We start from the raw sequence: 15,111 nt of genomic DNA, 5'->3' as shown, positions 1-15,111 counted from the left end.
TTGCATGGTTTTGGAGCTCAGGAGTTTCATTTGTCATTCCTTTAGTTTATGACTGGTTTTCGAGCATGCGTACACGACATCTGCGTTTTATTCAATTCATCATCAACAACGCCCACTTTTGGTATCACTCATCAATCATCCACTGGCCTCTCCGAAGGCGTCACCCCAGCTTTGATGTTGAACCTCCTCCCTCCTGGGAACCTCCCAGCCTTTTGTCTGATATCCCTCAACATCTCGGCTTGTTTGTCGTAGGAACAAAACCCGGCGACGATCCAGCAGAATATTTTCCACCTCCACTCGCCGTACCAGCCCCATTCTGGCGGGTACTCGAGATTTCTCATGCCGGCGTATTCAAAGTATCGGGGGTAGAAGCCGCTTTCGTCCCAGTCCACCAGCCACAGTTTTGACGTCCCCGACTCGACGATGATATTCCTCGGGGCGAGGTCGTGGTGTGTAAACACCAACTCCTGCCCTCTCGCGTCCTGCTCCACCATCTCACAACTCTCTCTGTGCTCAGCCAGTGTTTTTCTCCTCTCCCCGCCATAACTCTGAAACCCGCACCAGAAATTGACGATTTGTCCCACCACCGCGGCAGAAGCATGCGATGGCACGCCATAAAACTCCTCCAGCCAGAAACTCCTGCATATCCCTGTCCCCAACGAGCCAGCCGTTGGTCGGGTTATCCTTCTCATTCTTTGGACTATTGTTCGCAGTTGGATGGCTAGTCGGATGGTGGTGAAGAGGGATAAGTCCGGCCAGCAACTTTCTAATGTCACGCCTTGTATCCGTGTCATTATGCACTCATAGGTGCCATCCTTTGCTTTGATGACGCGCTTCAACTCTGGGGCTCGGATGCCCAGAGCGTGGGCTTGTAGTATCGCTACTTCGACATCTTTCGCGTGTGATAGCGTGGTGTAGAACTTAGTGATGTATCGGGAAGTGAGAAGCAGTGTGTTATTCTCTATCGTGTCCGACTCGCGATGTTGGCGGGCTTTGGCGATGTATCGTGCCAGGTCCCTGTCGGACAAGATATCCACCGGGTCGTTTGAGTCGCATTCTTGTTCCGTTTCTGGTGGTGATGGCATCATTTTGTGTCTAATGCTGGTGCGCAGGGGGTGTTGCTGACGTGGAGGAGGTAGCTAGAGTGGATTGTGGGCGGGTATGGCGGATCGGATGGAAAAGGGAAGAAACAGACGGTGAGGTTGGATTTGTGAGATTGAGTGAGTTTACTACCTACCTACAACGCAAGCGAGACGCTGTGAGCGTGGGATATGGACGATGGACCAGTGAGGTGTGAGTGTCACCACACCAAAAACCACCCACACCAACGATGCAGGGAGTGCTTTAATTGGACCCACATTGGTGGGCTTGGCCAATCAAAGGGGGAAAGCTTGCTGCGGTTGAGAGGCTTGGCTTTGGGCTGCTGCGGGTTGGGTGAGGTTTAGGACCTTCGCACGGGATTTATATGTGTATGAGGGGATGTTGATCATAGCCGTACTGCTCCACATCACAGACAATTCCGGTTGGCATTTGTAAGTGTCCTAGAACATGGCGTTAACCGCATTACTTGCTCTCTCTCCCACCCATGATTGAATGCCACTCGCATTCTCGTTCTTATCACCGACATCAACGTCAATACGTCATGCCTGATATGGGCTCGGTCCTATGTGGGAATTCAAGCTGTAATAAAGGATTGAATCGACTGATAGAGAGAAAATGAAAACAAGTCCGCTGGGTGGGAGCGGACTCCCCTCAATACACGTGGAAAGGGAAACCTTTACGGACAACCGGCCTCTGGAAAGGCCACCGGGACAGCCACATCCCTAGACTCTCCGTATTGCCCTGTCCATCAAACCTTCAAACTACCCAGGCCATAGGCCTATAACAATACCCAACTTGCCAACCTCACAACAATGTTTCTTGCGGTGAGGACTACGATTTGGGCGAATGTGTGTCACGAGGATGGAATGCGGCCAAGAGTACTTACCACTCTCTGTTCTGAAGAGCATGGTCACCGGCAGCTTTTAAGATTTTTCTGAGCTTTCTGTGGCGCGAGTCTCGCCGTGACGACAACTCATAAACAGCCATTCCCAGGTTGCTGATTGCGAGCCCTACTGCGTGCGTGACTTGCAGGAAGTGGACCTACTGGACCAAGTCTCAAACCGAATCTTCGCACTGGAAAACTCTGTCACCTGGGGAACGTGTATAAAGAGATAACATCACCAGGTGCTGAAAGCCCTCTCCCCTCTTAGTCTTGCTCCCCGCCATCACCAACAAAACCAGTCCGCATTTAAGTATCATTCTTGATCTCCATTCCACCCTCCTCCCCCACCGTTCACAATGGAGACTCTCACTCCCGACAACTCCCTCAGTCAATCTAGCAAGTCTTCATTCTCTAAAAGCAGCTCTTTGCATACCTCTAACATCACCCTAGAAACAAACGAAAGTGACAACCCTGCATGGCAACCAGCCAGCCAGGTAGGAAGTCTCCAGAGAAACATTCTGTCAACTCAGCCTACCCGCCAAAACCTGGAATGGAAACACAACCCGAAGGCCGAGTTCGTCCGCCACATCGAACAAACCGTCAACGAAGAAAGCAACTGGCGCACAACATGGATCCTCGAAACAAATGAAACCATAACCCCAAGTTGGCCCACAATATGGGTGTCACCCAACAACGACCCACCCGGCCGCCCCATCTACCACCAGCGTCAATTGGCCATATCCAGGTCCTCTCAGCCATTCCCTGGAAGAGGATGGCGACAGATTAATATCAGCGCCTAGTGGCCCTGGTGCCACGAGCAGGTCATCCAATGGAACAGCAGCGGCACCTGGCAGGCAACATGGTGCTGGAAGTCAAAGATATGATAGCTATGGAGCGGGAAACGAACCGGGTGCGCAAGGAAGGGAAACGCAAGGAGGGGGGACGCGGGGCGAAACACGCCCTTCAACGCACGAAGCATATACCCTTCTTGCCCAAAGACTTGCCTCTCGGGCCTTTGGGGCCACTGGGATGGCAACAATGATTGTAATCTTAAGCATCAATGGCCAGGATGACCCGATGGTATGGCTGGGAGGTCGTCAAGGAAGGCTGAGGATTTGGAGGATTATGGGATACGTTGCCAGCTGCGGTCGCAAACAGGATAGGCAATGGGGAGGTCACTGACAGGAAAGGTATTTTCGGGGGACTGGTAGCTAAATTGATGGGTTGGGAAGTTACGCCGCTGGTGGGTTTGGGATCCCGACAGCTAGTTGAGGTGAAGCCAGTATGCTATGTCCTCTCTCCAGACAGGGCCAAGTTTCTCGACCCCTTGGCCCCCGAAAGAGCATCGAGGTACTTCCCAGCGACATCCTCAAACGTTGACCCACCGATAGTTTTTCCAATAATAGTTCCGATCAACTCAGCTTGCGTGACAACACCGAGCCGGACGGAATCGTGCAGGAGGCCGAAAAAGTTGTGTTGAGTGACGCCACGACGGATGCGTTCTCGGAACGAGTTAGCTTGTGGCAACAATGACGCCTGGGCTCTTACTCCGCATGACTATATCTCTCCCTTTCCTCAACTTGATGTCATACTTCTTGAGCGAAGACGCGGGGTATTGGGTCGTAAGGCCAACGGGATGCCCGAGGGTCGTGATGTTGTAGTCGAGGCCGCCCTTCTCACTGACGAATTTGAAGTACGTCGGTTCCTCTGAGGCTCAACAGGATTAGCCATGAGAAGTATCGATGGTAAGGATGGGCGATAATGACCGACCATTGTTCTCTTTGACTCGCTTGGGATTCTGCACCTCAAGATCAAGACTCTCTGCGATGACATTGGCGGACTTCAACGTGTTTCGTATGATCTCGTCATCCTCTGGCCAGGTAAGTATCCTGTCACATACATGGGGTGTTGTTGGAGCTGACTGTAGATCAATAGACCATGCTCGAAGCGGGACACGCCCGAGTAACAGATCAGGAAGAACGAGTCCACGAAACCTATCAGCCGGACCTTTCCTGACCATCGTTCGCTATTGATGAGGATGTCCCAAGGGTGAATGTCGCTATGCTCTTGGTTAGAAAGTGTGTGGAAGACATGGAGAGACCTTACTAATCGCATTCGAGGGACTTCTGATCGATTGAGCGACCGAAGACCTCCAGCACACGGTGGTAAGAGGCCATTTTGGAAGACGGGCGTTGGCCGTGTTGCTCCAGCAGCGGCTGGCTTCAGGCCATCTGTTACAATAAATCTGTCCCAGGCCCTCAGAACAACCCCTCACATTGAAGAAACAGAATGGAATCTATCATTGGCTTGGGAACACCCTTTGGGCAACAAGCCGCCCGTCCCAAGGTGCCCGATATGAAGAAGATACGACAAATGTGGCTGTCCGGACTGAGCTGAAAACGACGGAGCACCAACCAGACTAGAATGATCGTCAAAACTGCATTAAAGATAGGTGCCCGAACCCCGCAGAAAGCGCTGAGAAATGGTAAGGAACTGGGAGAAGCTCATCGTGGATTTGCTGCACGGCTGTCTTGGCACCCCAATCATAACTGAGGCAGGATCACTTCTTAGGACGCCTTTGCAACTGCCCTCTAGCTAAGATACCCCTCTCTTTCTTTAGTGCAAGTCGGCCCGATGTGGGACAGATGATGCCCGACAAATTTATGGGGATGATGGGCTTCTTTTCTCATTTGTAGCCTGAGTTAAGGCGTTGAAGTTGCTCCACGACCACGAGAGCAGGCAATTCTGTCATTGCTGTGACAAGCTTGGAATATACACGTTGCCCAACCCACCGTTCTACACGCTTCATCGTCGCTGGAAACGAATCCAACCCGTCAAAAATGGCATCGACAACCACCTCCGCCGCCTTGGATGTCATCAGGGGGGCGATGCTGGATGCGGTCAAAGCAACCGACTTCACGCCGGAGGACCTCCAGAGAATTTTCAAGGAGCTGGGCGCCAGTCACGAGAAGCTTAGAGCCATCATGAATGTGTGGTTCGGACCCAACGGCGGCTTCAGGCCTACCTTTGTTGAAGAAAAAGGTCACCCATTCTCTGGGCTTCAAGACGTGGAAATACTGACTACCTCGGACCCCCCTTCGGTTCAAACACCTGGCCGCATGTTTGACCTTGAAACCGGCAATCTGTTCCATCGCCCAGCAATTGGGGAGCGAGGCCAGTACTGCATGCTCTCCCATCGGTGGAAGGGAGCAGAAGTCTCGCTCGGCGACATTACGCGGGCGCGTGGAAAGTACCTGGAGCGTGCTAAGGCCGGGCTACAAGCAATGGGAACCGCATCTCAGAAGAGTGACGTGCAGATGTTGCTAGAGCAGTGCCATCTCGACATCTCCGCGCAAGAGGCAACAGTGAAGGAGCTGTATCTCGCCACACAGTCGTCGGGCACTCTAGAGACCTTCAGTCTGGCCAATCTGCTGGACCGGCGACTTAAGGATAAAAGTGCCGAAGACTACCTGAACTGGGCTAAGGTTGAGGAGCAAAAGAAAAGGGCCGAACTCAGGTTTGCCGAGATGGAGAGCAAGATCTTCAGCAACCTCATCAGCAGCACTCGCAGGGCCATAGATGATGCGGGCGGTGAACGCTTGCAGATGCCTCCTGTGGTTCAGGAGAAAAAAGAAGCTCTCGACAAGGCAAAGAAGCAGGTGGAGATTGCCGAGAAGCATTACGCGGCCGCTGTTGGGGAGATCGACTACTTCAAGAACCATTCCATGCTCCGAGATGCTATTGACGGGATTGTGCCGCTTTTGGAGAAGTGGAAATCCGCCATCAAGATTGACCGGAGTGTCAAGAAGGCAGGCGAAATCTTCAAGACAAAGCTCTTTCGGCAACGCGAGAAGTGCTACTTGTGGAACGACACCTGTTGCATCAACAAGATGGATTTTGGCGAGCTGTCGCAGTCGCTTTCTCTCATGGGCGATTGGTACGCAGATGCCGAATTTACTCTTGTCCAGCTGGATAACAAAGTGCTAGAGGATGACGAGTGGGATGCTTCAGGCACCGATGCTGCACAGGACTGGCGTGAGTTCCAGAAGGAGCATGGTGAACAGCCAGAGCCATATCTGAAGGATCTGCCCCTCCGGGAAAGGAGCACAGTTCAAGGATTCGAGCACATTGTGGATTGGAAACCAGAATGGTCAACCAGAGCATGGACTCTCCAAGAGCTCATCATGAGCAAGACCACCTTCTACGTGAATGCGGACTGGGCCACTATCAGCCGCCCAGTTGAAAGCCTCGGTTACCTCTATCATCTCGTTCCATTCATTGCTCTATACACGCAACGAGACAAACAGAACTTCTTCGCCTTTGGCGACGGCACTCTAACCGCTGAAGTTCTTCGAGACCTGCTGGCCGGCTACGTTCCTGATGAGATGAAGTATATTCATGAGTGGACCGAGAAAGAGCACACAAGTCCGCCAAACCGGGAAACGGGGGGTGCTGGTGACGTGATGAGCAAGGCAAAGATAGAGACTGCTCAGATCGAGAGGGCGCATCTCCTGATAATGCTGCTTCACAACCTGGGCGTCCAATTTCCAGAAGATCTGGCGATGGAGACAGTCACTTCACAGCTGGCGCATGTGGTATACAACGCAGCCGTGGACCTCGTCGAGGGCAGCGAGAATGATCCAAAAACTATCCTTCTCGCCCGTCTTACGCATCATGTGCTGAAGAAAGAGGTGGAGATTGGAGAAGAAGACGCTCTCAACGCCATCAACTTCGTGCTTCGATGTTTGGTTGACGAGACCCTACAGCTCGTCCTGGACGACAGGAAATACGTGGCCAAGTTCAGCAAAGTTGAGAAGCTGGGCGACTGGCAGGACGGAAAGAAGCGGTGTGGCTTTTCTGCAGAAAACGTACTCGAGGCCTCTGGATGTCGAAGGGCAACAGTCGCCATTGACCGCGCTTATGCTCTGATGGGCGTCCTGGGCGTGCGGTTTCCTACCTTTCCTGCAGAAGGCTATGCCACGGCACTAGCACGGCTGCTGGATCAGGTTATCATCACCCACAATGATGTCTCGGTTTTCAACTGGACTGGAATGGCCGCGGGGAGTCCCGTCCGCGGTCGTTCTTTATACCCATCTTCACAACAAGCTTATGGCAACCAAAAGGACCATGGCAAACATTACAACCTCCAGCTCTCTCAGGTTACTCAGGGCAAGATGGACGAGATCATGAAGACTTATGGCGAAACCATCTCCGTGCTGCGACGAGCTATTGATGCAGTCAAAGACAAGGATCAAAAGGACATTCCGTTTGACTGGATTGTTGGAGTTATTGGCGTGGTGCGGGGGTCCGACTTCCACCAGCTGAAGGAGCGTTTCATCAGTGTTGGAAAGGTCGTGGCTTATATTCTCAAGCATTGCGTGAAGAAGGTTGCTGAGAAGAGAGCGGTACCTGGAGAAGCCCCGGCCAGTGGCGGTGATGGTACCGTCCTTGAGCGCAGGGGCACAGGGCTAACAGGAGGGCTCACCAAAGGCTTCTCATTTTCATCTCTTCCTAGCCCAACAATGTCGCTGCCGAGCCCATCGCTGTCGCTCCCGAGTCCGTCGCTGTCAATGTCGGGATTCAAGATCGGCATAGGAGGTTCAAAGAAGGAGGAACCAGTTGTGGAGTCGCCCAAGAAAGCCTCCAGACTCTCTTCGTTCACGAAGAAGTCTTCTTCTTTTGGTATCGGCAGAGCGACACCGGATCCAGTTGCTGAGTCTGCCCCATCGCCAATTGTTGAAGCCCCTCCACCGGTACCACCAACACCTCAGGCCCTCACAAACGAGAATGTCTTGTCAGATGGCCCGTCAAGGCCAGGGTGGGTGCCCTATGACTCTGAGGTCAAGGGGCACCTCGAGTATCTCTCTGCGTCGGTGGAAGACATAAAAGAACGAAATCTTCAACCAAAGGAATTGCCGAAGACCATTCTCGATGTTGACCACAAGTCAGTCCTTGACGAGCTGGATCAGCACTCGAAGAAGGCCGATGTCAAGACTCGCCTCGGCTACGGTTTCGACTTTGACGAGAGTAGCACGATTTGCCCGAACCCCATCATCGTCAACAACTCGGGAATAGAAAGTCTATTCGATATTCAACGAGTCATTGTCACCTTCTTGGATTGCGATCGGCTGCGAGCCCGGATTGCCAAGGCTGTGACACCGAAGGACAGGATTTCGGGTTGGTGCTCGATCAGTACCGGATTTGCCAGAGTGATTTCGGGCTTCTCGTGTGAGAAGAGGCTGTTGGAGCAGGAGCTGAATGCGGTGGAGGGGATTGAAAGCCGGGTGTTGAAGGAGCAACACAAGGGCAAGGCGGAGAAGAGGTCGGCTCAGATAGGAGCTGAGGTGGTGGCATCTTCAATCAGCCCCGCAAATGGCGGGGAGACGTTGGAAAGGGGACAAGAGAAAAAGAAGGGCGACAGTTTTGTTGATATTGACAAGGAAACGGAGGAGGAACGGTTGGTCAGTAGAATGATCGAGTTCATTCAGGAGCCGCAACTGGAGTTGGTGGCAGGAGAATGGTAAGTCACCCTACAAGGGGCCAACACGAGAAAAGCTAACAAATATGTCAGGGTGCTCGCTCGCTTCTCAGGAGTGCCGGGTGCCAAGTGGTTTCTTTGCCATCTCGAGCTGGGCTCCGCTCGCGGCAAATTCTATGGACACCGCATCCCCACCGGTGAGATTGATTTTACCAACTCTACGCCAGAGCCCGGTTTAGTGAAAGCTTGGCAAGTCTACATGGAGCGCAAGAAGAGCAAGATGTGCCACCTTCTTGAGCGCTATCTTAAGAGCCGGGAGAACGCAAAACATGGAGAGGCCAAGCTCAAGCAGGCGAAGAAGACTCTCGCCGACGTAGCTGCTGGGGTTATGCCAGAGGGACACAGTATGGACGACGACGACGAAGAAGGGACTGTCGTCGACAAAGACAGCGAGTCTGAAGATGAGGAATCAACTCTCTTCGATGCTGATGAAAAGGACGAGGAAGGTGGTTCGTCATGGAGAAAGTTCAAGGAACAGAGCAAGGAGGCCGCCAGGGAGCTGGGAGAGTTCACGGTGTTTTTGGCGCAAGAGAAGTTTTGGTTGTGGAGGGCAGAGAGGCTTGAGCGAAAATTGAGCACGGCGGTGTTGAAGAGAACACCGGCAATCCTAAGGACGGCTGTGGAGAATGTGAGTGACAACAAGGGGTTGTTGCCGGGGATGTACCATTCCGCTGTGGGGGTGCATATGTTTTAGTAGGGGATCAGGTCAAGGTGAAGAGGCAGGATTTTGTCTTGGATACTTCTCTAGCTTTATCTGGTGTACATTTCCTTCTAATTGTTTGGCAGAGCTACGGACAAATACACGTCCATAAGAAATACTTCTTAACCATTGCATCCTCCCACCACGCCAGCCTTTACCGATTCAGCCACCTTCTTCAACTGTCACTATACGGATCAAACTTCTCATTGTTCTTCGCATCAGCCGGAATAGCCTTGTTCAGAGCATCGCCAAACCGGTCCCTCTTCAAATCCATATGAGCTCTCCCCCAATTATGATTCAGCAGCCTCCTATTGAACTCGCACGGCATCTTCTCGAGCGCAATCAGCGGCGCCTGCGACCACTTCTTGGTCTCATTTTCAGGAGGGTCATCCTTCTTCTCTGCCCTCCTCCACGAATGCGTAGTCCACCCACGGTGAGAAACAAACTTGGGGTGAGTCCCGTCAAACAGCACTCCCGATCGGTGAGCAGTGGTGTAGTTTCCATGGGCTGACCAGGACACAAAGAAGATTTCGTTGTGGAGAGCCCACACGATAATGTGCTCCCAGTCGTGCGTGTGTGAACCGCCGAGGAAGCCTTCGTCCTTTTCGAAGTAGTACCCGTAGAGGTAGGCGCACCAGTAGTGGTTGCAGCGGGTGCGGACGTAGGTTTGGGAGCGGGCGAGGCGGCCTTTGCGGCAGTTGCCATTCTTGAAGGGGACGAGGCCTTCGTTGAGGGTGTAGCCGTCTCTGTCGATGGCGGCGGTGGGGTCGCAGGCGTCGGTGTCGGCGTCGACGTAAGGTTGGAAGTCGATGGCGCGCTGGTCCGCGTTGGGTGGTAGGGGGTTGAGGAGGTTTGCGCCTGCGAGGGCGAAAGCTCCGAACAGGAGGCCGATGATGGAGGGTTTCATGTTGAGAGCATGTGTCTGAAGTTACAGAGACAATGAGAGGTGTGACGAGAAGGATACTAAGATTTGTGTGAGTGAAACTGATATCTTTTATACATCAACTGGCTTTGACATGATTGTATGCAATTTGCTGAGCTACCTTATCTTCGCATATCCCTTTCCCGTCGCCTATGTCCGTGTCAACATGCCATCTAGCATAGTGGAACCGATGCTACAGCTGCTTAGCCACCCGAAGGATTTGCCCGACGATAACCGTGGTTGGTCGAGATCATAACTCAGAGCTCGCTTGTACTCAGTGCTGCATTGTTGTCAGTTCATGATTGTTGCAGCAGCGAATGGGGGATAAGAGGCTGGGTTGATTTGCTGACATTGCCGAAAGCACGCATGCTTACCTCGGTTTACTCTGGACCTTTGTCGTCTTTTTGACAGCGGATATCGTCAAAAGAGATGTTTACACCCGAGAAAGAATAAGTCATGAGATATACCTATTCATACAGGCTGAAGGTGTATATATCAGCAACACCTCTTTCCGCTTAACAGCGTCAAGATCGTTGCGAGCCAACAAGTTTGCACACTCTTCCTACGACTCAACCCCAACAACAACCTAGGACTCTCATCTACCACATCACGCTTATTTCAAATCAAACACATTCACACAATAACAATGCACCTCCCCCAAATCACCCTCCTCCTTCTCTCCCTCCCCCTGACCCTCACCCAGCGCACCCCCGAAGAAAACCTCATCCTCGCCGACTGCGGCATCGGCCTGGGCCACAACGGCGGCTCCACCTCCCGAGAGATGATCTACTACTCCGGCCCCGTCTGGACCGGCAACGGACTCGACACCTATCGCCCAAAGATGATGGTCAACGTCCCCTGGACCGGGGCCTACCCCTGGGGTCAAAAGGGAGGCGTCTCCGCCACCATGCCCAACGGGGATGTGTTCACAGTGCACATCAACCCCAACATCAAGGACCCAAATGCCGCGGGTGACGCGTGGCATAAATACGAGCTGGAAAAGCCCCTGAAGTGCTACTCGTATCACTATGACAAGGTTTACCGGCTGGATGATGGGAAGTGGTGCTCAAGTGCGTATGTTTGTAATCATTTGGGGAGGCCGTATGTGCCTCCCAAGTGTGATGCGCTGTGAAGGGGGACTACTAAACTTATTTGGTGTGGAGAGGGCGTTGTTGTAAGGACAGTACCCAAGTACTTTGAGGAGAATGATAAACAAATAACAATTCTTTTTATTTCTTCGCAATACCGCTGCTGATCATACGTGCGCTGCTAATCGTTACCTACGCAATTGAATCTCTCACCTCTATCTCCTTCCTACATCAGAGTAATGCCATCTCAGAAAACGAGGTGATTCCTCCCTCTCAGGCTCCTCTTCCTCCTTTCACACAGGTGGTGCATCTGCCATTTCCACATGCGAGTCCTCCATTCCCACGTCTGGGTTCCCCCGCTTCACATTCCCCTCCTTCCTTTTCGCATTCCCTTCCTTCTTTTTCACAGGCTCTTCCGGTTCAGGAGAAAGGTTGCACAGGCTCTCCCAACCTGGTTCTAACAACTGTTTTGCCTCATGCGGGTCGTCTTTCGCGTCACGCAGGTCGTATTTAGGCTTCACTTTGAGATTCCCACGCCGCTCCTCAAGACGTGCGACTGCATGCCATCCTTCCTCCTCTGAGTCCTCTCTCACATTCTTGTTGCCATACTGCTTCTCTAGACGACGGTTGAAAGCTCTGAACCTGCCCCTTGTATCCGCAATTATCCGCTCTTGTAGCGTTGGAACTCCCGCTGTAGGTGCGATCGCGTTGTTCTGTTGCGCTTGTGGTTGCGGTAGGGCTACCGGTCTGTGTTTGCACCTCTTCTCGTGATCATGTCGATATGAATCGGTGAAGAAGACTCCTGGACGAGTGGAATATTCGCAACCGCGCCAGCGGCAGGAATAACGTTCACACATGTGCTCGGCAAGCGTGCGTGGTCCAATATGTTTGCTATAACGTGACAACTGCGATGAGTGGTACAATAAGTCTGATGAAAGAGAGAGGTCTGTTTCGCATAGAAAGATGTACACAGATCTTTTGATGTAATGCTGCAAAACAAGCGATGAGACTATTGATAAGAAACTACCATATGAAATCCTCGACGAATCCCCAGAGTCGCAAGAAGAGGGGGTTGATGAAAACGACATGTGCAAAGTCACGAAAAGGAAAGTGCTGCTAACAAGGCCTCCTGGACTTTCCCAGATTTAAACCAGAATCATATTTGGCGATGGGCTTCCCGGTTTCCCATGTGCAGCTGTGTGGAATGAGACCTCTCAAATAGGCCATACAACCACCTACACCTGGAGTTCTTGGGATGCGCAAGGCTGTCCCTGCCTGTGCACCAATCCCCAGTCAACAGGTCAGGTGGTGTCAAACCCCAAACAAGTCGAACCTTCCTTCAACTATTCATCATCCAACTCCCAAATCCGACACTCGAACTCCTCCAACTTTGCTCTTTCCTCCCGACACTCCCTCTCCCTCTCTTCAAGAGCTGCCAGCCGCCTCCTGTGCTCTTACTTCCAATCCTCCACTTTTGCCTTCTGCTTCGAAACGCTGCGGCTGACCACCTCACTTGAGCCCCCACGTGATATCAATGCTCCAAGTGAGGTACCTGACTTACTAGATGAGGCCCTTGCGGGGTGAAGCTTGCAGTTGAGAAGATGCCGTTCGAGCCCATCTTTACGATCAAATGCTGATCTTTTACCCCGCGCTTGCAATTTGGGTATGGGCACTCGAAACTCTTTGTTGTGGGAGAAGGCTTGTGTCTGTTTTCCATGTGCCTCTTCAGAGTCGACCGCCGAGTGAAGAGTTTGTTGGCTTGGGGGCACCCTGAGACAGGACACACGAGACTCTGTTCTTCGGTAGATCTAAAGTACATGGTTAATGACGCGTTGACGAACGGTAGAAGGTAACTTACAATGTAGGTGCATTTGAAAGGATCGCTTTGCCTGCTCCAGCAGAAGCCAAGGTTGCAGGATGGTCTTTCCCTAGCTCTTCGATCTGGGACAATACAGACACCGGGTTCTCGTGGCCTTCAAGTTGATCCGCTCCTGAAGGGTCAATACTTTGTTGAACGCTTCCTTGTGCAATGACAGACATATTCGAGGGCTGCCTCTCGGAAAATACATGTTGAAAACCGAAGTTCTCTGTAATCTAGTCTATCGGGGGACTGACTCCAGAAGGTTGGACAGACATATTCCTTATCTGCGTTTGTAGTGGTTGAAGGCTGGGTTGCGCTTCGTAGCCACGACCAGGCTGTGATTCCCCCAACAATTTGATAATGTCGAGTTCGTTTGAATCAAGTACTGTTGAGAATCATGATCAGCTTACCTTCGAGTTTGGGGTAATGATTACTCAGGTAGTCAGTCTCTAAAAACCTTTTTGTCTCATCCAAGAGCGGTTAGCCCAGAATCAGGCTCGCTTCACCCTCGGCTCACCTTCGACTCACCTTTAGCTCACCACCGCTCACTCTACGCCCACCATTCTACAAAAATGCCAAATTTACGCGACGCTCTCATAGTCCAAATTTGGAGCCTCCCTCTCTTACGGGGACGAAAATGGGGCTGGATAGAGAGGGTCCCGTTTTTAGGCCCCCTAAACCACTCTTCCATTAAAACAGGGACCAAAAAATCGGCTCGTATTTGCTCTCCGTTTTAGGGGACTCTGGGTCGTACCTATTTTAATATGAAAAAATCCGTCACTTTCTACCTGTCTACTGTACGACTTTTCTTCTTCCAATTCTGGCTACATAAAGAGGCCATTCCATCTGTCTTATCACCTATCACACGACTTCTCTCTTATCCCTCCGTATCTATATTACTGCCGTAAAACTTTTCTTTATTTACTCTATCGTTATCAGCCTTACATTTTCGCTACATTAGCTCTTTACTGTGCCTTCTACAATGCCGAAAAAGCAGAGCCCTGAAGAGTACTTTCGCCGGGGAAAAGACAGGGGCTTAGAAAATTGCAGAGGGAATAGACGGCTCTATAGTGTCACGGTTTTGGCATAAAGTTGGGGAATAGGCGAACCAATAAGAGCCGGACCGGGAACTGAGGCAGGACTCATGGTCCACAGTCTAGAAGAAACCAATGGGAGCTGGACCGGGGACCGCGGCGGGACTCACGGTCCACGGTCCAGGAGAAGTCAATGAGGTGAGGACCGAGGACCGTCTGGAGGTCAACAGTCCACGGTCCCGAGGTTTATATATACGGAGAAACTAGCTAAGCTCGTAGATAGTTCCACAGTATGCAATACAAGTCACATTCGTTGGTATCAAGACTATCGTGATTGAGACAAGCCATTGTTGTGCACTGCTTAGCTGCACCGGACCAAGATTATCTAGAAGCGCCTTCGACTAGTGTCCCTTTCAGAGGTTCTGGATAGGGGTTCGTCACACTAATGCTCGTAGCAGCGAAGCTCGAGATAAAGGTGTAAGATAGTCCGCAATCTTATCGTTCGCTCACTAGGTAAAATAGAGACCAAAGTCAGTGTCCAAAATTTTAATGTCGGAAAAACCTTAGCACTGACTATGTTTCGAAGGGTAGGCCTTACACACTGTGCTCTCCCGTTGGCTATGTACCAGCTGGGGACAGTCAAAAAAAAGGCCGGACTAAACCCTTACCGCTAAGCCTAAATCGTATCAGCCCTTTTCGGCGCTTACCTACCAAGTGGATTAATCCCAGGGGTGTGACCGCCATACCCAATGGGGTAAGCTGGTCGGACTATCTTGCCGGAAAATCCTGCTCAAAATACAGGGTCAAAGGATGGCCCAGGTCCCTCGGTTCCTTCCAGTTACACACACATCAGTCAGTCAGACAGCCAATTCAGCCTGAGTTCAGTGCCTTCAATTGATGCCCGTGCCGGTCATGATCTATGTCTATTCGAGCCTGTAACTGTTGCCAATCCAACAACTGCCTGACTCCAAAAAGGGCTTGTGC

At 51.7% G+C, this 15,111-nt stretch overlaps 5 protein-coding genes across 5 annotated transcripts; 2 read left to right on the top strand and 3 right to left on the bottom strand.

The window, feature by feature from the left end:
• Window positions 1-131: 131 nt before the first annotated feature.
• QC763_208080 (uncharacterized protein) lies at window positions 132-1,088 on the bottom strand (the record flags this gene model as incomplete). Its single annotated transcript, XM_062909860.1, has 1 exon — window positions 132-1,088. One exon carries the CDS (start codon window positions 1,086-1,088, stop codon window positions 132-134), a length of 957 nt encoding a protein of 318 aa, XP_062768688.1.
• Window positions 1,089-3,183: 2,095 nt separating this feature from the next.
• On the bottom strand, window positions 3,184-4,458 carry QC763_208070 (uncharacterized protein). Its single transcript, XM_062909859.1, has 5 exons — window positions 4,091-4,458; window positions 3,907-4,043; window positions 3,755-3,856; window positions 3,533-3,691; window positions 3,184-3,486 (listed from the first exon to the last, which is right to left on the bottom strand). Exons 1-5 carry the CDS (start codon window positions 4,159-4,161, stop codon window positions 3,272-3,274), a joined length of 684 nt encoding a protein of 227 aa, XP_062768687.1. The 5' UTR covers window positions 4,162-4,458; the 3' UTR covers window positions 3,184-3,271.
• A 227-nt stretch (window positions 4,459-4,685) lies between these two features.
• QC763_208060 (uncharacterized protein) lies at window positions 4,686-9,289 on the top strand. Its single transcript, XM_062909858.1, has 2 exons — window positions 4,686-8,504; window positions 8,556-9,289. The coding sequence occupies exons 1-2, from the start codon at window positions 4,825-4,827 to the stop codon at window positions 9,214-9,216; spliced, it is 4,341 nt and encodes a 1,446-aa protein (XP_062768686.1). The 5' UTR covers window positions 4,686-4,824; the 3' UTR covers window positions 9,217-9,289.
• Window positions 9,290-9,397: 108 nt separating this feature from the next.
• QC763_208010 (uncharacterized protein) lies at window positions 9,398-10,129 on the bottom strand (the record flags this gene model as incomplete). Its single annotated transcript, XM_062909855.1, has 1 exon — window positions 9,398-10,129. The coding sequence occupies one exon, from the start codon at window positions 10,127-10,129 to the stop codon at window positions 9,398-9,400; it is 732 nt and encodes a 243-aa protein (XP_062768685.1).
• Window positions 10,130-10,790: 661 nt separating this feature from the next.
• On the top strand, window positions 10,791-11,276 carry QC763_208020 (uncharacterized protein; the record flags this gene model as incomplete). The annotated part of the gene is made up of 1 exon (XM_062909856.1): window positions 10,791-11,276. The coding sequence occupies one exon, from the start codon at window positions 10,791-10,793 to the stop codon at window positions 11,274-11,276; it is 486 nt and encodes a 161-aa protein (XP_062768684.1).
• Window positions 11,277-15,111: the final 3,835 nt, after the last annotated feature.

This window comes from Podospora pseudopauciseta, assembly GCF_035222475.1.
Source record: "Podospora pseudopauciseta strain CBS 411.78 chromosome 2 map unlocalized CBS411.78m_2, whole genome shotgun sequence".
Classification (NCBI taxonomy): domain Eukaryota; kingdom Fungi; phylum Ascomycota; class Sordariomycetes; order Sordariales; family Podosporaceae; genus Podospora; species Podospora pseudopauciseta.
Note: the sequence above shows the minus strand (reverse complement) of the source record. Positions and strands in the feature narration are given on the sequence as shown.

Coding starts and splice junctions, on each gene's coding strand:
- QC763_208070 (XM_062909859.1), bottom strand. CDS start 4,161: ATGGCCTCTTACCACCGTGTGCTGGAGGTCTTCGGTCGCTCAATCGAT. Junction 4,044..4,090: donor AAGTCCCTCGAATGCGATTA/GTAAGGTCTCTC, acceptor CCAAGAGCATAG/CGACATTCACCCTTGGGACA. Junction 3,487..3,532: donor GAGAGATATAGTCATGCGGA/GTAAGAGCCCAG, acceptor ACTCGTTCCGAG/AACGCATCCGTCGTGGCGTC.
- QC763_208060 (XM_062909858.1), top strand. CDS start 4,825: ATGGCATCGACAACCACCTCCGCCGCCTTGGATGTCATCAGGGGGGCG. Junction 8,505..8,555: donor GAGTTGGTGGCAGGAGAATG/GTAAGTCACCCT, acceptor CAAATATGTCAG/GGTGCTCGCTCGCTTCTCAG.